General features: G+C 43.5%; 1 protein-coding gene across 3 annotated transcripts in view; it reads left to right on the top strand.

Moving 5' to 3' along the window:
* ZNF827 (zinc finger protein 827) overlaps window positions 1-21,693 on the top strand; it is a 191,814-nt gene that overhangs the window by 94,586 nt on the left and 75,535 nt on the right. For all 3 annotated transcript variants that reach the window (XM_018061580.1, XM_018061582.1, XM_018061581.1), the window contains exons 6-7: window positions 8,613-8,852; window positions 11,258-11,312. In XM_018061580.1, coding sequence (XP_017917069.1) covers window positions 8,613-8,852; window positions 11,258-11,312 — 295 coding nt within the window. The remainder of the gene's footprint in view (window positions 1-8,612; window positions 8,853-11,257; window positions 11,313-21,693) is intronic.

Below are 21,693 nucleotides of genomic sequence, written 5' to 3'. Positions count from 1 at the left end.
TGCTCTGTACTCACCCTCCCTTTCTGATCTCACACAGCCCCTTGGATTCAGATGACTTCCGGTGTGTCTGCTCTCTTACTGCCTCTAAGCCATCGCGACCTCCACTTCTTGTGGGAATCAGATGCTTAGCCAACATAGAGCTGAAAATCTCCCTTCATATTTCTCCCCAACCCAGCTTTCCTTATTCTTGTTTATGTGTGAAGAAGAATGTGGTGAAAGTTGCTCACTTGTGTCCAACTCTTTGTGACCCCATGGACTATAGAGTCCATGGAATTCTCTCGGCCAGAATACTGGAGTGGGTAGCCTTTCCCTTCTCCAGGAGATTTTCCCAACCCAGGGATCGAATCCAGGTCTCCCTCATTGCAGACGGATTCTTTACCAGCTACACCACAAGGGAAGCCCATTCTTATTAGTAGCATTTTCCAAATTTCAGAGGCTTAAAAGTCATAGAATTGTTACTTTTAAAAATTTCACCTCCCCCTTACCCAGACCGTACGCAAGTTTTCTTCACAATTGCTGTCACGTTGGTGTCTTCATTCTTGAGTCAGACTCCGCCACCAGTGCCTCAGCGCTCAGCCTCTGGAATATCTTGGGAGTCTTTTCTCCCCTTGTGAACAGCAGTTCAGGCTCTCATCATCTCCTTGCTTGGATTGCTGTTAATACAGAAAGTCCCCATCCACTCCCCATTCCCATTTCTGCCAGTCCCTTCGTCCCGTATAAGCATCCCTGCCCGATTGCCCTTTCGAAATGGCATCTGATCATACTGCTTCTCCAAGCAAACCCTCGCTAAAGGCTGGATCCTCGCAGGCTCCCCGTTTAGGACCGGCTTTGCGGTTCAGCCTTTAAGATTCCATGTTCTGCTCTGACCTGCCTCTCCAGTGTAATTTCTCTGGAATATAACCTGATGCTCTTTGCTGACCAGGATGTTAAATGGAAAATCTGGCTTCAGCAACAAGGTTTCTGCATGAAGAACTTTTTTTAAAACTGTGAAAACTCCTGACCTGGAGTCAGAAAGTAGAATGATGGTTGCCAGAGACTGAGGGGAGGGAGAGACGGAGAGTTAGTGTTTTATGGGTGAAGTTTCGGGGGGAGATGAAAAATTCTGGAGCTGGAGGCGGGTGATGGCTGCGCAGCAGTGTGAATGTATTTACTGCCCCTGAATAGTATGCTTGAAAATAGTTACAATGATTCATTTATGTTACATGTATTTTACACACACACATACACACGCCCTGTACTTCTTAGCCAAATAGAGAGACTATAAAAGCGAGAGGTTATTGAGGGTTGGGGTGAGGGGATTTTGTAGAGAACTGGGCTGATTCCCCCACTGCAGGGTAATGGGGACAAGAGGAGGGGTTCCAGCCTCTCACCTCAAATCTGAAAGGGGCATCATCTGCAGAGTTGGTCACATGCTTTCCTCAGTGGGGAGCCTCGTGGCCTGGCACCTGACAAGGCTGAGAGATGGCAGACTGCCTTGGTGTGGTCTGCGTGGGGCCTGAACTCACTCTCTCTGATCAAATGAAGAGGCAAGTGTTCCCCGTGGCCCCAGCGTGGACCGGATTCCCAGAGGAGGGTCACCAGGGATGTTACCAAAAATGCTGTCTAGGAGCTGCCTGGAGACTTGATGGTACCCTTGCCCACTCACGAGATGGAGGCCTGCAGGGGTGTCCCCGGGGAAGTGGGGGAAATCAGTGAGCCCAGGCTAGAGGGCGTTCAGCCAGGTAAAGGAAATGCCGGGGGCAATCACCGCCAAGTCATAGGTCTCTGAAGACCCCATGGGCGGATCCCATAGGAGAGACGTCCGCCAACCTAAAGAGGGTAAAACCATTCTAGAACAGGGCTGTGAGCTTTCCTTCCCCTCATCTCTTCTCCCACCACCTCCTCACTTCACTGATTCTGGGGTCTGGAAGGACAGCTAGTGTGATGGGGAGAAGGCAACAAGATCGGGAGAGGGAGCTGACCCCACCACTTCCCCCATCTCGGGCATCCTGGGGACCCTTCCAGGGAGGAGCAGGGATCACCTTCACAAAAGAGCTGAGCTGTGGATTAACCCATATGGGTGAGCCTGCTATATCCTGAAACAAGAACTTTTTTTCTTTTTTTGCCATTTAAAGGGTTGTTAGGCCTTGCATTATCTAAGCATTATCAGGTTTTAAGCCTGCCTGAGTTTTCACCCAGAAACAAGAGAAGAACGTTTTCCTGCCGGGCAGGTTTAAAGACTGGCAGACAAAGATAGAGTTGCTCTTACGTTGACGCCCCCTGAATCCTGCTCAGTCAGGGAGCCAGTTGCACCTCCCAGCTTTGATGCTCCAGACAGACAGACAATGTGATATTCCCTGGATGCTCCTGGCCGAGTACAATTCCACTTCTGTGCTTTGCTTTCTGACCTTCCACGACTCCTCTTCCCACCCTGCATTTGAATTTTACTTCTTGTGTGAGAGGGCTGTTGATACTTGTCTGGTCATCCGTCCATTTGGATTTAAACTGCTTGAGGGCAAGAACCACGTCTTATTTACCTCTGAATACCATGAATCAGCCGTCATGATTCTGAGTACATGGCAGACATTAAAAAAAAAAAAAGAGTATAGAAAGACCGAGTGACTGATGAATGAAATAACCCAGTTTGATAGCTAATATATATTTGTGTTTATGAAGGCGGGAAAGAAAACAGTGTTACGGCATTCCCATTGCTTTTTTCTCCTCTGTTGCCAGGCAGAGTTTGCATGCAGTTTGTTGGAGTCACAAACAACTCTTCTGATGCTTCCAGGCGTGCACGCTGTTCTGTGCACCTCTAAAGAGGAAGTAGTGGCTTTTTACCAGTGCATGTAATTGTTTTCCATTAAAAAAAAAACAAACTACATGACAAGATACCCATATTCATCATAGAAAATTATAAAATACAAATAAGCATTGCAGTAAACAGTCACCCTCAATCCACCTCCCAGGCATCACCTCCTTTTAACACTCTCCCATCTTTTCCCATATGCCAAGTTCTCTGTTGAAATAGCAGTAGAGACCACTGGAGTCAAATTAACATTTGTCTTATCATTTTAGGAAGAGATTGCAGAGGAATCGGAAGTGTGTGAAAGGGGAAGATGTTGGGAAAGCATAAAATCCTGAATGTCTAGATACGTCCCTGGGTGGGGAAGTCAAAGCTAAGAGTGAGTGAAGTGATGAACTCAACCCTCATTATGTTAGAATGCTGTTGCTGTTTAGTCGCTAAGTCGTGTCCGACTCTTTGCAACCCCATGGACTGTAGCCCGCCAGGCTCCTCTGTCCATGGGATTTCCCAGGCAAGAGTGCTGGAGTGGGTTGCCATGCCCTCCCCCGGGGCATCTTCCCAAGCTAGGGATCAAACCCGCATCTCGTGCTTGGGGATTCTTTACCACTGCGCCTCCTGGGAAGCCCCTATGTTAGGATGCTCCACACAAAAGGGAGCGAGCTGGGGACCAAGAAAGAAATGTAGCAGAAACTTTGTTCGCAAGTCAGCCCACCTCCTGCATCCTCAGCCAGCTGAGATACTGTTGAACCAAGCTGGAACTTAGAAGCAGCTTCTTTCTTCTTTGCCTTGGGTGCTAATTAAATGGGGTCAGAGGAGAAGGGGCAAAAACAAAGAGTGTGGCAAAACTTTACAGCCGTATTTTTCCACTGGGGAGATTTTGCCCCCCAGAGGACTTTGGAGATGCCTGGAGTTATTTGTGGTTGTCACAATTAGAGGGCTGGTGCTTCTGGTGTCTAGTGGTTAGAGACCAGAGATGTTGTTGAGCACCCTGCAATGCACAGCACAGCCTCCCACGGCAGGGAAGTATCTGGCTTCAAATGTCCATAGGTTCAGAAATCCTGCCTTTTAAAAAAGGCAAGGAAACACTTGGCAGCGATGCTATTGCATAGAAGTGCAAGGACTATAAAAATATTTATTGAATTATGTCTCACTTGCCCACTGAGCTGTCAGTTTGAAAACTTCTCAGTGAATCTGGAGTCTGTCAGGTAGGTTACAAATGCTAAAGGTTTTTTAACAGCCATCGGTGTTTTGTGCAGTTTTGAAAGGTCAAGAGTTGTCATAAGAAAGAGAAGAAAGCACTTCATGGAAAAATCATACTTGAAATTATCCCAAGTAGCTTTAAAAAAAAACTGATTTGTTAGTAACATCACAAGTCAGATTGCTTCAGGTGACCAATGAGAAAGGAAAAAGATTGAAGGTATTTTCCATCTCTGTCTTTGAGCAGTTTTGAAAGACTGAAATGACTGTGGTTCCCCTCTCACCTTTTTCCTCACCCCACAGTAAATGCCACCAGTTTCAAGTAACTAAAATGTGGCCTATTATTTTGCATTAAGTTCAATAAAAACATCTGTGAAATCTATAAGTCATAATTCAGCTCCCCCCAAAGTTGGTTTTTTAGAATATGTTCTACCCTAAATTAGCCAGAGGAGTTTATGCAGTATACTCATGCTTAAACATAAGGAAGCTTTGTGCCCGACATGGAGGGAGAAGGAATGCTATGTTAATTTCATTGTTATTTCAGGTCGGTTTCAATCTGAACTACTGGGTTGTCTGAACTAGCCAAGTAATGTTACCAGTTAGTAATATCATCCTTAAAATGCTTAAATTTAACCATCTGTTATTCAGAGCATCTATGAATCGTTAGGACGATTGAAGTACTTTTGGTATGAAACAAAGGGCTTGGAAACTGGTACCTAATGGGGGAAGCAAAATTAGCTTGGGCTTCCCTGGTGGCTCAGTGGGTAAAGAATCTGCCTGTAATGCTGGAGACCTGGATTCAATCCCTGGGTTGGGAAGATCCCCTGGAGGAAGGCGTGGCATCCCACGCCAGTATTCTTGCCTAGAATGTCCCCAGGGACAGAGGAGGGTGGTGGGCTACAGTCCATGGGGTCGCAAAGAGTTGGACACGACTGAGCGACTAAGCACACAGCAGATAGTGGGCATTTTTCTTCTAAGAATTCTGCTTAAGATGTCACCCAAGCTGCAGAGAAACTTGAAGTGTTACTTTAGTGTTTCAAGTAATGTTAGTGTTACTTGAAGATGTGATAGTTCCTGTGGTTAGCCATACCTTGAACCACGGTGTTGTATTTCACTAAATATTTTGACTCTAAGCTAATCCAGATTTAACTAATATATTATTTTTTTATCCTTGTTGTATTAAAATGTTTAAAAATTTGAAAAATAAAACATTTGAAAGCTGGTGGACAAAACTGATTTCATTAAACCCAGGAGTGGAAACAGACAGATGATTTTTAATCCAGGAGCAAAGCTGGGGAAAAGGGGCTTTTGGGGAGATAAATAATGGAGCTTCTTTCTAGCTTTGCTCTTTCTATGTTTGTTAAGTTGTTGTTGTTGTTGTTTAATGAAATGAATCCCTTTCTAGCGTCCCTTTGAGTTTGTCCTCGGGCCTTAGGGTGACTTGCAAGGCTCAGAGACATCATTATGTACCTGTGACACTGACCCCACTGTTTATTTTCCAAATCCTGAGTAGTTTGAGGGGACACAAAGAGGGCACTGTGTGTGGTGACTGCACCTATTGGTAATCTAAGGGAAGGTCAGGATGGCTGTCTAGTCCCCAAGTCCCTTAAGGGGTCAGGGGGTGCAGTCAGGACTCAAGAAAGAATCAGATGGGCTAGAAGTAAAGGCATAGAAGCCAGGCATGTAACTTGGAAAGCTTTATATTCTTCTTTTCTTTTCCTTTTTTATTTTTTTTAGGATGATCAAATCAATGAACTTGGTCTTTATGAGCGTCACAGACATGCATAGAAAAAAGAAAAAAAAAACCCAACTTGACAGGAATGTGGGGAGAGGGATCTAAATTAAATATAACAGTTGCCTGCAGTTTAGTTGCTGACAAAAATCAGGTCGTTTTCTCTGAGAAGCATGTGTAATACGTCAGGAAGAAAAAAAGCACGATGAGCACACTTCTTACATGAAATCTTATGGGTAGCACCCTATTAATTTTGTTTTATTAAAAATACTCCTCTATCTTCTTTATTGCAAATCAATAATCTGCATATACTTGACTTTCACCTGCCTCATACTTGGCAAGGAGAGCCTAGCTTCCTCTGACTACCCCGCTTAGAGCAATGAGATTTCCCTGTCATATTTCCTAACTGTCCCACAGATCTGCACTTGCTTACTTGTGCCCCTTACTGTTATGTCTGTCTGTCTATCTGCCTATTTATTCATCCACTGGGCTGGCCAAAAATTTCATTCCAGTTTTCCCTTAGGACCTTAAGGAAAAACCCAATGAACTTTTTGGCCAACCCAGTATGTGTCTATCTATCCATCCATCCATCCATCCATCCATCCATCACAAATGACCACCAACTTGGTAGCTGAAACCAACAGAAATGGGGGCCAGAAGGCTGATATCTGAAGGTTCTAGGGGAGAATCTTTCCGCACTCCTTCCAAATGTGTGTTGGCTCCAGGCAGTCCTTAACTTGTGACTGCAAAACTCCAGTCTCTGTTTGTCTTGGTCTGTTTGGGCTTCTGTTCTGGAACATCATGGACTGGCTCGCTTATAAACAACAGCCATGTATTTCTCAGGGATCTGGCGTCTGGGAGTCGAGGATCCAGGTGCCAGCGTGCTCAAGTGAGAGCCTCCTTCCTGGTTCACTGTCAGGCATCTTTGCCCTGTGTCCTCACGTGGAAGAAGGGGCACGGGAGCTCTCCGAGGTTTTCTTTACAAGGGCACCAACCCAGTGGATGGGGGATGGCTCCGCGTGACCTAATCACCTCCCAAAGGCCCTACTTCCAAACACTGTCACCTTGGTGATTAGGCTTCGACATACTAACTTGGGGTGGGGATACCAGCACTCGGTCGGCAGCACAGTGTATGTCTTCACGTGGCCTTTTCCACTGTGTCTCTCCCTTGTTCTCATCTGTGTATGATATGGACACTTGCCATTGGACTCAGGGCCTGCCTAGGTAATCCAGTCTATCATCTATCTATCTAGTCCTTTTTGGATTTTTTTTAGGTTTTCCAGAAGGCTTGAGTGCACAGTGTACAGTAACAGCTAACAAATGTTTACTGATTTGAAAGTGTGGCCTTTTTTTAAAGTAACCCAAATTAATGGCTGGGCTGATTGTCCCACCTTGTTTCCAGGGTGTTCTTTCATTAACACTAAGGGCCACATGTCCATAAAGACACTCTCGCCTTCCAAAGTAAATGTATGTTTCAAGCTAGAGACCAGAAGTTCAATAGCCACGCCTAAAGCTAGAGCAGTCAGCAGGTTGAACTGTTATTATAACTTGTAGGATTGCTGTTTTTCTAAGTGTTACTTCTTGGGCTGCAATTAACTTCCTGGGTGGTCTTGAGGATTACTAGCTCCCAGCAAGGTGTAAATGTCTCGGTTGCATCAACCCTATTTATTCTTCATTAATTTAGGTGCCCTGGAAAAGAAAGAAAAAAAATATTGATTGGAGCTTTCGAAAGAGGGGGAGAAAATCATAGTATGAATATGCTCGCTCTTACTTGATTCCCTGAAGCTGAGTATGTTATAAATATAAAACAAGGGCAGATATTTGCCGTGTTCTCCATACGTTCTAGAAGCAGCATGGCAGAGAAGAAATAGCATGTGAAAGTGATCACGAGACTGCGGTCAGGAAACCTGGTCTAGATCTGGGAGACATCCACCCTGCTGCTGCTGCCATTTGTGTGGCCTTGAGCAAGTCACTTGACCTCTCTGAGCTTCCGTTTCCTACCTTTTCTGGAAGTCAGATGAGTTAAACTAGTTTTCTGTTTTTTTAAAAAAATTGGAGTGTAATTGCTTTACCATATTCTGTTCATCTCTGCTGTACAACAAAATGGATCAGCTATATGCATACATAAACCCCCTCCCTCGAGAGCCTCCCCCCCGCCCCCCTAGGCCATCACAGAGCTCGGAGCTGGGCTCCCGGCACGCACAGCAGCTTCCCATCAGCTCTCTGTCTCACCCTCGGCAGGGTGTATATGCTACTGCTGCTGTCCCAGGTCACCCAGCCCCCTCCTCCCCACTGCTGGGTCCTCTTATCTCTCTTCTATGCCTGCATCTCCATTCCTTCCCTATAGATAGGTTCATCCGTAACGTTTTTCTAGGTTCCACATATATACATTATTATATGATACTTGTTTTTCTCTTTCTGACTTGCTTCACTCCGTATAACAAGCACTACAAATGACCCAGTTTCATTCCTTTTTTTATGGTGAGTAATATTCCATTGTATACAAGCACTTGGTTCACTCCACAGCACTACAAATGACCCAGTTTCATTCCTTTTTTTATGGTGAGTAATATTCCATTGTATACACCTCTTTATCCATTCATCTGCTGGCGGACATCTAGGTTGCTTCCATGTCCTAGCTATTAAAAATAATGCTTCAGCGAACACTGGGGTAACGTGTCTTTTTGAATTACGCTTTTCTCAGGGCATATGCCCAGGAGTAAGGATTGCTGGGTCGGTCATAAGGTTAAACTAGAAGGTTTTCAAACTGTGTTCCAGTGTGCCATGGTGCTTTCTTCTTAACCACTCCCTTGTGGTTCTCTCTGTGATGAAAAACTGGGTTTGGTTCAGAATTAAGAAACTCTAGCATGTTTGTTCTTCATTCACCTGTTTGCATTGCAGCGGAAAGCTACAAGGACACTCAGATGGTGAAGATAAAAGAGGAGCCTATGGAGGTTGACATCCAGGACTCGCAGGTCTCAGTATCACCCAGCTGCAATGTTGGCTACAGCACTTTAATCGGGCGAGAGAAAACAGAACCCTTGCAGAAGCTGCCAGAAGGCAGAGTACCCCCGGAGAGAAACCTGTTCAGTCAGGACATCTCCGTGAAGATGGCATCTGAGCTGCTTTTTCAATTGTCAGGTACGTTTTCCTGCAGGAAAAATAAAAGTCAATAGTTGGGCCTGATTTGAGGGAAAGCCACTCTAACAAAGTAAAAACAAAAAACACCTACATTATAGGCTTTTTTAGACAGAAATCCATTTTGTTACTTTAACATGGATTCCGCCACTCAGATGAACAGTCCATCAGATGTTGCCAAGTCAAACTCCTGCCAAACTTTCTTTAATAAATAGTTAAGAATCATTTGAAATTAGAACTCTATTCAGTTCCATGCAAAAGATCCCTGTTGCATGGATGAAATATCTCACCTCTAGTTTTGTTTAGGCAGTTGATCTGATTAACAGCCCTTTTTTTTTTCTAATGTGCAAAAGATTAACTTCAATTAACTCTAACAGTGGCTGAATTACCATGAATTCCAAAGTAGTGTGGTCAGAATTAATGAGATTTTACTATATCTTGCCCCTGCAAAAAAAAAAGTCAAGGAAAAGGAAGAGTAAAAGATGAAACTGTAGGGACTCTTTCCCCGGCTATAACCTGGTAGAACATTTTCTGTAAACCAACCTTTTCTGCTTTGACTACTTAAAATTCAAAGTCTAGAAGTCAGTTGCTAGCTCAGCTAAATGTCTTGATAGAATAGGTAAGGGTCCTAGAATCTAAGTTGTTCCCTTTATTACCTTTTTCAAGCAGCATCCTCTTTGTTGTTATCAAATGTGCTGTTACTGTTTGAATGTGATTGAGATGAATGGAGACGACTCATGTAAGATTCAGACTTATATAGAAACACAGATACTTTATCTTTGGTCAAGCATTGGCCTACATACTGAAATTCAAGCATCAGTAGTGTTTGTCACTGATGTTTCATGAACTCTGTTTTGCTATGACTTGCAGATTTAAAACACCATTATTTAAATGCCACATTATTTAAGTGCTAACTTTTCTCCACTAAGAAAAACCCCAGAAAAAGGAAAGAAGCTAGGATCTGCATGCCACTCTGATAGCTCATTTTCTCGTTGGCCTTGTGACACCACCCATAGCTGTGAAGTTACTGGTTGGTGCTGAAAATGGTGGCGGTGGGTTCTCAAACAAGAACTGCGCTTGTGCAGAGCTCAGAGAGGTGGAAATAGTGAAGTCAGTAAACTGAATAGGCCATATAGTTCTTGGCAAGTTCCAAAGACGCTCCAAATATGCAAGATGCTTTTCTTTTAAAAAAAAAAAAAAGGCAAAATAGGCTGAACACATCTCTAAAAAACAGTGTAATTTTGTGAGTGATTTGGCAGTTCAGATTTGCAGAAGTGAGGCCAGTGTGGCTCTTTTCAAAAAGTCTCTGTCTCCAGCAGTACATTATCATGGTCTACTATCAGCTCAAAACTTTGTGTCTGAGAGTTCTCACCCTGGCGCTGTCGCTGACCGCCCCGGTGACCTCAAGCAAGTCATTTAGCCCCGATTTCCTGTTCTCTCAAAGAACCCTGCCTGTGAATCCAAATTCACCCTCGTTGTCACTGTTGAGTGGACAGAAAGGAATCGTCCACGCAAACATGCACACAGCAGCCTCAGACCAGTGTTTAAAAGCATGGGAAAGATAGCATTAATCTTTGTTTATGTTTTCTCCCCGAATCCATGAGATTGGGGTTTTTCGCTTGCCCTGCCGTTGAAATCTGAAACCCTTGTAGAGGTGGCCAGGTTTCCTCTGGAGACTTAAAAGAAGCCACTGAGAGCTGTGACAGTCAGAAGCCTCACATCTGAACTGGTTAGGGAAGACCAGAGGTCAACTTTTGTGCTCTTGAAAGCTAATTAAATAATTTCTGACAGCTGGTAGATACAGACCTCAAGACGGAGCAAGGGAGAGTTTACCTCCCCTCGTCTAATGATATTTTTTTTGTCCCCTGTGACATTTATCAGAATAAGCACTCAATGACTCTCACACCCAGAGGTCTTACGACTATTTTTATAGCCTGCCTCACAAAAGGGCCTGACAATACGGAATGCTTAAAGGTTGTCATCAAAGTCAGAAGCGGAACAGTTGCAACAACTGCAGTTTTCATGCTGAATCAGAGAAAAGCAGATTTTCAGTTGGGGGAAAATATAATCGAAATAACTATCTTTGTGCACGTATGTGTGTGTGTGTGTGTGTGTGGTATGTACATATACTTATTGACGCCTGATGAAAATCGGACACACGCCTGTACTTTGTTAGTAACTCTTTCCCTTTGATTGGTTTTTAGTAAACTATTTTGGTAGATGCTGTTGACATGCTTCCATTGCCTGCTTTACCAGTAAGACAGGAAGGGTTTGAATGCTTGAAAGAGAAACCAAAAGAAAACCACAAGAGAGAAAGCGGTGTGGAGGATGTTTCTGCTTCAGCCTTAAACACACAGATTGAGTCAGAACAAGCTAAGAGATGTCTATTTCATCCTCTCTCTTTACAGAGAAGGTGAGCAAAGAGCACACTCAGAAAGAAAACACCATCCGGACGACCACCAGGTAGGCCACTGTGGGGTCCTCTCGGAATACCCCCTGTGGGAGTCATCAGGCCTGCATCAGAGTTTGAACAGTGTTCCTCAAACCTTTTTCTTTCACTGAGTTCAGAAGTCACCCCCTTTCTACCGTTTTGGGTTCAACTTTGGTTGGTGGAAACAGTAGGGAAAGCAAAGGACCCCAAGGGGAAAGACCATTCATAGTTATTAAACATCTGAGGGTGGCACTGTGCTGTGAGCCTTCTTTATGCTATTTTTTTAAAAATTCCTTACAATGATATTGTGAAGTGGATATTTATTATCCTCTTGGGCTAAAGTTTCCTGACTTGAGGGTTGAAGCGGGTGGCTGGACTGTGACTGGGAGCTGGGTCTGTGTCTCGGGGAAAGCCTCGCTCGGTTGGTAGACCGAGTTCAGCTGTGTTCTTCAGGAGCTTTGCGCTGTGAGCTGATCATTTGTTGCCAGGAACATCCCACCTTTTTAACTCATGGCATTGTTAGGAGAGCAAAAATGTAGAAGAAAGACAGTGCTTTCAAAACTTGCAGGAAAACTGACATCACTAACAACTATAAGTAAGGAAGCTTCCCCATTTGCCAGAGGAGTTTTAAGAGAAGGTTAGCCAAGGGGCTGCCTGCCTGTCTGCCACCCGTTCCAAGCCTTATAACCACCCAGATCTGAGCTGGCAGGCAAGTGCCAACAAGCGCAGACACCATCACTGGAAAAGGAGCTCTGAGGAGAGACAATCTACCCCTTGGAAGGCTTTTTTAAAAAATGTGTTTTATTTATCTCTTGGACGTGCCATGCGGCATGTGGGATCTTAGTTCTCCAACCAGGGATGGAACCTGTCCCCCCTGCATTGGCAGCACGGAGTCCTAACCGCTGGACCACCAGGGAAGGATGTTTCTCCCCCTTGGAAGGCTTTAAGTCAAGGAACTTTATTTTCTGAGAAAACTTAGATTCTTCCTTGTGGGAACTGTTGATGGATTTCAGGGTTTTAATTCTTGGGGCAGAAGATGTGACAGGAATCAAGCTCTGAGCATCACATAGGATGCTCAGAGTACACAGGAACAGTGCTCCTTTGAACCTTCACCTGAGCTCTTTCTTTTTTTTAATCCCGTGAATTGAAATGTGGGGCTGGCACATATCCAACAGTGATTAAAAGAGAGCCAGCTTGCTTTACACAGGGTTTGTATACTGTTAGGGACAGAATCTGCCTCTAGCAGAACCCAGGCATGGTCTTGGCCTTGATCCATGTGTGAGTATACAGATGGGAAACGAGTCTTGCGACCTGGTCTGGCCTCTGCGTTGTGTTGGGAAATTGGACTGGGGGGTAGGGAAGTGCTTTTGTCTGTTCAGTTGGATGTCCAAATAGGAGGTGCGAACTGCTGGACATTCCAAACTGCCTTCGCCATGTAAGCTTGTTGTTCAGTCACTAAGCATGTCCGACTCTTTGTGACCCCATGGACTGTAGCATCCCAGGCCTCCCTGCCCCTTCCCTATCTCCCCGAGTTAGCCCACGTTCAAGTCCATTGAATCAGTGGTGCTATCCAACCATCTCATCCTCTGCCACTGTCTTCTCCTTTTACCTTCAATCTTTCCCATCATCAGGGTCTTTTCCAATGCGTCTGCTGTTCACATCAAGTGGCCAAAGTATGGGAGCTTCAGTATCAGTCCTTCAGTGAATATTCAGGGTTGATTTCCCTTAGGATTGACTGGTTTGATCTCCTTGCAGTCCTAGGGGGCTCTCAAGAGTCTTCTCCAGCATCACAATTCGAAAGCGTAAAATGTAATCTTAAGGCTATTTTTTAAGTATCTATGCTATGTTCATCTGTCTAAACACATGAAATTGGCCAGATTGGTAGACATCGAAAGACAGCAGATTAAAGATAATAGGTGTCAATTTTAATTTGCTTCCATAGGCTTCCTGAAGTGTCACAGGTCAGGTTCCCTAGACGCAGAGCCTGAGACGGGATTCTCATATGGGTGTGTGCTCTCAGGACGACCTGCCAGGGTGCAGTGGGTTGGGAGAGATGGGGGAAGCTGAACGAGAACGGGGTGTGAGCTGGGTTCTAGCTCCAGTTTCCTTCCACGGAGAGTTCTGAGACACGGATTGCACCGCAGAGTAAATCCTGCCTCGAGGTAAAGGAGCCGGCTCTTGGTATCCCCTTATTATCTACTAATTCAGCAGGAAATATATGGCCCGCCACTCCAACCATGAGGGTGGTTCTCGCTGTGAGCAGCCAACACTCCCAGCACCGTGGGGGTGGGTGCACCGGTACATTAAAGGTGATCTGGGCAGGACCCCAGCAGCGTCTCCTTGGAGGTGTCCTGCTGGCTCTTTAAGACTATATGATGACACTTATGTAAAGGAAAGGTATGCTGAGAGACTTTGTTATGGCATGCTTTTCAGATGTTCCCTGGGAAGAGGTAAGAGGAGGTTTGAACTAGCCCCAAAACAAGTGAAATATGCCTCATAGCCTCAGTTCTCTTGGCTGGAGCTGGAGCATAATTATAGGATAGAAAAGACATTTTTTTAAAGCCATTTGGCAAATATGAAGCAATCCTTAAATTCTCCTGTTGCTGGGAGATTATGAGTAAGAAGAAATCCAAATCAGATCTTTTGCCCAAAGCAAAAGAAGAGATGCTTCCTGTGGGCCCCCTACCCCACCCCATGATGTAGCGTTCAGAAATCAGTGTTACAGATTTCTTGGTTTGTTGTTCTTTGACAAAATCCTTGGTGTGTTTTTATTTTTCCTTTGAGTGGGCAACTTGCCCAATTAGCCTCTCATCAAAGAGATCTCTTTTTTTTCCCCTTCTCACCTCGCTACTTAAGGTGGAATAGAATCAAGCGGCCTTGTGCCAAGAAATCCTCTATAACCTGAGTTACTGATAGCAGAAAAAAGAAAAAAATACTAGTTTTATCTCTTCTTTTTTGATTCCTGTTTTAGAAAGAACTGTGGTTTTTTTATAAGAAGTTTGCACAAGATCAACTAATGGGGGTTATGTTTTAAGGTATGATTTGTGATACTTTCCAAAACAATTTGCATCAAGCCTCCAAATTTCCATATCTCCTAATATTTTTAAGTACTAAGTGGAATATTTGGTTAGTTACCTGATTTCCCATGTTTGATTTCCTAGAAGAAGCTGACCGTCCAGAAGGATCGCTAATGATTGAAGTCAGAGTTCGGAGTTGTCCATGTTTAAGGGTTCCTGGACACATTTGAGATGCTTTCCTTACGAAGGGCAGCCCTGGATGCTGGCCTCGGTGCAGTACTGGGATCAGGCACTTCCAAATGCCAGTGGTTGCCTGAGCCCCTCTACACGTTGGCGTCTGCTCTTGAGGTCTGGAGATCCAGGGGAACCAGAGGGGAAGAGAGATGTGCAGTGCTGAAGAAAGAAGCTGATTCTCTATAATTCTCTCCCTGTCCTTTATCAACCCACAACTTCCACCACAGTTGATTATCGTTATTAATCTTCACTGTAATTGCAACCACAAGAACAGAGGAAAAGTGTAGCAGGCCAGGGTGAGACACTCCGTAGCTTGGCATTCTGATGTGTGCTGGTTTACCCAGGCTACAGGAAGCCCATCCCATAAAGGCTGATGACTGCACCCCTCTCCTCATCCAGTCCCCCCTCATCACAGCTGTCCATTGGCAATTCTCTTTGTCGATATCTCGATTACAAGATGGGAGACATGGAAAGAGAAAGTCATGTTAGACAACATTACTTGTTAGCTATTTCATAAAAGAGGTTTTAGGTAAATACAAGGGTCGAAACCAGTAACTGGCAGGTTTCTAGATCGCTGACTCTCAGTCTCATTTTTCAAAACCTCTTACAATGGAAAATTTCAAATATAGGCAAAAGCAGAGAATGTCCCCAGGATAGAGTTTAAATAATTAGCAGTTCATGTTAGTTCACAAATGTTATCTCGTCCATCCCTTCGTTTTGTTCTTCCTTCCCCTAGATTATTTTGAAGCAAATCCTAGACATCATTTAAAGAACTAGATTGAAAATGCCTTAAAAAAAAATCATTCTAATAACTTGACTCAGCCGCTTAAATTAGGATCATCTTCCCGAAAGCAAAGGAGAAGACAGTCCACCAGGGCATCCCATGTAGCCAGGCAGCGAAATCAATCTGCTTAGCAGCTGGGATTTTGGATCATGTGGTCCTGCTTACCCATGCCTTGACCTTACCCTTTTTCCACCCACGTCTGTGCCCTCCTGGGGGCACCTCCATTGAATCAGTCCTTCAGTTGGAGCTTCACAGTAAATGCTAAAACAGCAGCTCTTCTGCCTGTTTAACCTTAGAGTGGAGAAAATTCAATCTAAGTGTAAAGAAGTCTCTGCGTCCCCTTTGAGATAGCGCGTGGCATTCTTAATGCCATTCTGCCTGACAGATGAGATGGGTCCATCCAGACCCAGGAGAACAGAAAGACTGGAGGCTTACGAGACTAATACAATCTTGATTTTTCGATTTCCTTTCCCGGCACAAGCCTAGGTTTTGCCGGGAGCAGATAACCAGCTAATATGATCATTTGTAGATGAAACCATATGAGGCATGATAGCATAACCAGATCCCAAAGTTTAATGGAATCAAAAGAAGATCTACATCTTCTGACATGGACCATCACCCAGACAGATGCTGGATAAGATCGAAGTAGGAAAATGGAACCCCAGAGTAAGAATCAGATAGCTCCTGGCAGGTGAATTGGACATGCTTGATGTTGCGTAACACCGTGAACTTCAAATAATGGCTGCCAAGAACCTTCTCTTGGTTATTTGTTCTCTCTTCCCCATTAATAATTCAGTGTCCATGGGGATATCGGATTGCAGGCCTATGAGAAAACCTTCTCACACCTGGCTTGCTCTGCTCCAAGAGCCAGGAAGTATTTACCTGAATAGTTTTTTTTTTTTTTTTCCCCTCCATTACTAGATGAAAAACAGAAGTGGGAAAGTCAGAAAGGTAGAGTCAGATCATGCTGTGCCAACCAATATTTAATTTGCCCAATTTTCAAAGTTTGAAATGCGGGCTATTTTTCTGTGATTTAGATAAAGGCACTTAGAGTGTTTACTAAAAGACATATGTACTTGGAAGTATCCAATATAGAATTTGCCTGGGTGGTGGTTTGGATGCCTGTCCTTAAATATTTATGAGTCAGTAAAAGAAACTGCACAAATTGGTTAGAGTGCGATGCACTGCTTCAATTTGTACAATTTCCCCTTTTCGTTTTTTAAGAGGCATAAGAGAACAATGTTCCATTACCTTAAAAAGTAAAAGATTACAAATAAAGAACACTGGATTACGTGGAAGCAATTAAGAAAATAAACAGGAAACAGAGCAAATGAAATTGATATTTGAGTAGCTCTGCCTATAGTTGCTTTACCCTTTATATTTTCTGACTTTGAAGGCATAGAACTTTGTTTCTGAAAAATGAAAATTGCTGCTAATTTCACGGGGTCCCTCTAGTTAAGACTTTTAGTGCTTTTTTGGTCAAGTCAAGGCTGTTGGTGGGCCATTGCAAATTTTTGAAAACACCCTTCGTCGAGACACTGCCATCTACTGGAATGCTGTCTTAATAAATATGTAAATCTGTGATGTCTGTGATGTTGAATACTGATCCACCCCCAGGTAGGGCTTCCCTTGTGGCTCAGCTGGTAAACAGTTCACCTGCCATGTGGGAGACCTGGGTTTGATCCCTGGGTTAGGAAGATCCCCTGGAGAAGGGGAAGGCTACACACTCCAGTACTGTGGCCTGGAGAATTCCGTGGACTCTGTAGTCCATGGGCTTGCAAAGAGCAGGACACGACTGAGCGACTTTGACTTTGACTTTCACCCCCAGATAAGGTGCCTTTGTTCAGTGCACAGCCTGCACCGCTGTCTGTAGCTGCCCTGACATAAATGTTGACTGCAGTGTTTTCCATTGGCAGTCCATCTTTTTCAGCTTTTCTTTGAGTTTTCATTTTTCAAAGAAGTTAAAATCCATCCTTAAACAATGGTTCTTTGTTTTTAATACAGAGAGCTGCAGACTACTTTGTGCCTTGCTGCCCTTTGAGATTTTTCCCCTTCTTCCTGCGCCAAACCGTCCTCAGTCCTTTTCTCTATGCCTGTGCGCCGTTGTCCTGTAGGTACCACGCTCTGCTATTCTTCCTCCCATCTGTGGCCTCTCCATCAAGCCGTTCCAGTTGAGGCACTGTGCTTCCAAGACTGCTGAGGCAGTGTCACTGTGGAGAGGCGAGTTTCAGTCTTCCTTTCAAGGATCTGAAGAGGGCTGTGCCTTTCTTCTCTTCCATTTCCGCGGCCTTTTTCATCTTTATTTCTGCTGGCTTACAGCGGCGTTCTGTGTGTGGAGCTCAGAGCAGTCAGGAACGAGATGTAAGTCTGTGCGTCTCTAAGTACACATCCTTCTTTGACAGATCATACACAGGGCACATGTGCCGTGCGGCTCAGGCACCACCTTCCCTCCTGCTCTTCTAACCTGGGGTTTTCCCTCAAGGGTCTCTCCATAGTTGTTACTAGAAATATCTCCAACAGTCTGGGGTTGACCTCTGTGGAGGGGGCAAGCCCTGGTGGACAGCAAAGCAGCCCCGGGCCCCTCCACGTTTCGCGGGCATTACAGTGAAATGGGACAAGGGTTCTTGCGTCACTGCAGAGACGACTGAGTTCATCTGTGCTCTGCTCACCTCGGTAGAAGCCCGTTGTCCTCGTTCGCGAACACAGTCGGCTTCCTGCGGGAGAGCCGGCTCCTTCCACGAGCTGACGTTTCACAGATCTGGACATGCAGGCCCACTTCCGTGGCTGTGCCTGGCTCTGGCTCCCCGGGGTCTGGCCTCCCTGTCTCCGCCACCGTCGACAAGGCCTGGCATTGTGCTCCTCGTCCTGAGAAGTTTCCTGGCTCAGCCGTGGATGAACGCTCGAGTTGCAGCAACAGGCATTGTTCCTTGAAAACTTGGTGTTAGGTTATACGGGGTAGAAGCCTCCATCTAGGATACACTTAACTAGAAGTCCTTTTCAGAGAAGAAAATTTAAAAACATTACCAAAATGTATTCTTCGTAAAATATCCTACTTTTCTTCTACAATATTTTAAACAGTCTTTTTCTTCCATGACCTTCAGCCTTCAGCAGCTGAAATCAACTGATATTAATGGAATCAGATTTTAGATAACAATTTCCCTTGCCCATGTCTTTTACAACTGCTTCAGTTATGTCATCCTTGGCTTATTCTTTACAAGACTAAGAGTCTCTTTAAAAAGAAAGAATTCCAAACTGTAAAATGTATTCATTTTTTAAGTTTTAAAAAATAACCTTTGTTTCTAGAGAATGTAGAAGGCCGTAAAGAAGAAATAATAACCACTTATAAACAATCCTGCTACCCAGAGGCAGCCACTGACTGCTAGGATGGTGGTGTGTATCCTGGTTGAATTTTTATCTATTCATAGATGTATACTTTCCTATCAAAACTGGATCCTACCATATGTACTGTTTTATAATCTTCTCTTTTACCTAGTAATATATTTAGAATTTCTTTTCATATCAGTAAACATAACCCAATATTATTCTTTTAATATTTGCATGTGCCCTAATTTATTTAATACGTCTCCTTAATTATTGAGTATTAAGGGCTTAGTTTTGTTTTCCCAAGTTGTTGCTAATATAAACAATGCCAGGATAAATTGACTCAAGAAACATGCACAGTTTTCAGGCTTTTCTATGAATTGTCTAATTGATTTTCAAAAAGGTTGAATTTACAATTTTACTAGAAGCTAAGACTTTATTTTGGGGGGCTCCAAAATCACTGCAGATGGTGACTGCAGCCATGAAAGTAAAAGACGCTTACTCCTTGGAAAAAAAGCTATGACCAACCTAGAGAGCATATTGAAAAGCAGAGACATTACTTTGCCAACAAAGGTCCGACTAGTCAAGGCTGTGGTTTTTCCAGTGGTCATGTATGGATATGAGAGTTGGACTGTGAAGAAAGCTGAGCGCTGAAGAATTGATGGTTTTGAACTGTGGTGTTGGAGAAGACTCTAGAGAGTCCCTTGGACTGCAAAGAGATCCAACCAGTCCATTCTAAAGGAGATCAGCCCTAGGATTTCTTTGGAGGGAATAATGCTGAAGCTGAAACTCCAGTACTTTGGCCACCTCATGTGAAGAGTTGACTCATTGGAAATGACTCTGATGCTGGGAGGGATTGGGGGCAGGAGGAGAAGGGGACGACAGAGGATGATATGGCTGGATGGCATCACTGACTCGATGGACTTGAGTCTGAGTGAAATCCGGGAGTTGGTGATGGACAGGGAGGCCTGGCGTGCTGCGATTCATGGGGTCGCAAAGAGTTGGACACGACTGAGCGACTGAACTGAACTAATGAGAGAGAGAATATTTTAAAGGTCTTTGATTTATCATTAAAATTTTTTGTTTTTTATAAATTGGAAGGTTAAAAATTATGTCTTATAGTTAAGACCTTTTCATTTATTGATTTCTGGTGATACCAAGCATTTTATTCATGAGGAGGCATTTTTATTTGTTTTTGGTTTTTTTTTTTTTTCAATTTTTTATTGTCACATTTTTCTGTCTGGTAGTTGGTCTGGGTTGAACTTTTTGTTTGATTGTTGATATTGACTTTTTTTATTATGAAAAGTTTTAAAACAAAGTGAAAGAAATAATACAATAAACCACCATATCCCCACCACCCAGGTTGAAAAAATATTTGTTACACTTCTTTCACCAATCTTTTTCTCCTTATGTTTTAGATCACATCCAGGCATGACATTCACTCTCACATTCTTTGAGATATGTATCTCTAAAAAATAAGAGCATTTTCTGCAATACCATTGCATACCTTATAAATTGACAATACGTTTGATTGGTTTATAATTATTAAGAAGGTTCCATTTGATTGGCACCAGCCAGGTATACGGCCATGTCAATGAGGAGGAAAAGGAACCACATCTTGGCTTTCTTATCACCTCCAAAAATTAAAGGGAATTGGGGGTCTGTATGGGTAGCCAAATGATGGAGTGACCTTGGCTCTCCATCTGCCCACAAGCCTCTTTAGATACCCACTGAGTTCGCAGTGCCAAGTCTCAATCTATAGATAAATGTGATTCCTTCGAATTTTACTCACTGCAGTCCTTCTTTCTTTGAAAATTCGTGCACCCAACATGATGAATGACCGGCTTTCTCGGCCTAGCCCATGGGGGTCATAAGAGGGTTTCTCTGTTGCGTCCCTTTTCAGCTTGAATAGGGAGCGTGCTGTTTCAGATGTTCGGGTTGTCCTCAGGTCAGAGACTGGCAGTTGTTTCTCATCTCAAGCACTCTGCTCCACCCGCGTCCCCTGACCTGCCACCCAGGGTTCTTATACTCAAATAAATAAATAAATAAAATCACTTAAGAGTAAGGGTCCTCGAGAGGGACCATGTACATGAATGCCATTAAAACCTCGTGTTCTTTCATTTTATATTACCTTTTTAACTGACCTCAAAGGAGTTATAACAGGGAAACTGGCAGTGACTTTTCTATCTGAAATGTTGATATCTGGGCCCGTTTCAGAAGAAGCAGCTACGCAGTCTCATCCAAAATGAAATGAAGGTCCAAGGGAGCAATTAGGATGACCACATAGATCACGATACTGCAGCAAAAGGACCTTACCAAGGTTGCTCAAAATCCTCTTACAAAAATCGCTAGAACTAAGCAGTTAATGTATTTCAAATACCATCATTTTATAAATAAGTTACAAAACATAGAGTTACATAAACCTACGCACAAGAAATAGCAAGCATCCGTTATTATAAATTATTAGCAAATGCCCGAGGACAGTACCATTTGAGAAAAAAATAAGCACTCCCTAAAGAAAATTGCATTAATCATGAAAATTAAGTTGAAAATGAAATAATGTCATATGATCATTTTTTTAAATGGTGTACGTAAAAATAAAGTGTGGCAGGGTTTTTGTAGTTGTGAGCATAGTTTCATGCAAGCTAGTCCAGCTTCTCAGAGGCTTTCTTCTGACCTTAAAGTATTTGAGGAAATGTTGAGAATATAGTTAAAACTAATCCAGATAGTTCCCCTTATCTTCAAATAATTCTTCCTTTTTCAATATGTTTGAAAGCTTTTTTAAAAAAGGAAACTACGATGCTTTGTGTTCTGTGTCAGTGACTATAGCCTATTATTTGCTGGCAAGGTCTCAGTTTTATTGAGAGAAAATGTTTCCAGTTTGTTCTCATTTCCTTTGGTTTCATGATCTATAGGTGGAGATTCCATATAGAAGTTACTGGGATCCATTTCAGTCTGCAACATTCATATTTCACATGGTCAGAAGGTCCTGGAACAAGAGTAAGATTTATTCTGGGAAGAATTTAGCCCATCAGCCTGTCTCTGCTTGAGGCTTCC

The sequence above is a fragment of the Capra hircus genome, chromosome 17, assembly GCF_001704415.2.
Source record: "Capra hircus breed San Clemente chromosome 17, ASM170441v1, whole genome shotgun sequence".
Lineage (NCBI taxonomy): Eukaryota > Metazoa > Chordata > Mammalia > Artiodactyla > Bovidae > Capra > Capra hircus.
The sequence above is the reverse complement of the archived record's forward strand: the minus strand, read 5'-3'. Positions and strand labels throughout refer to the sequence as shown.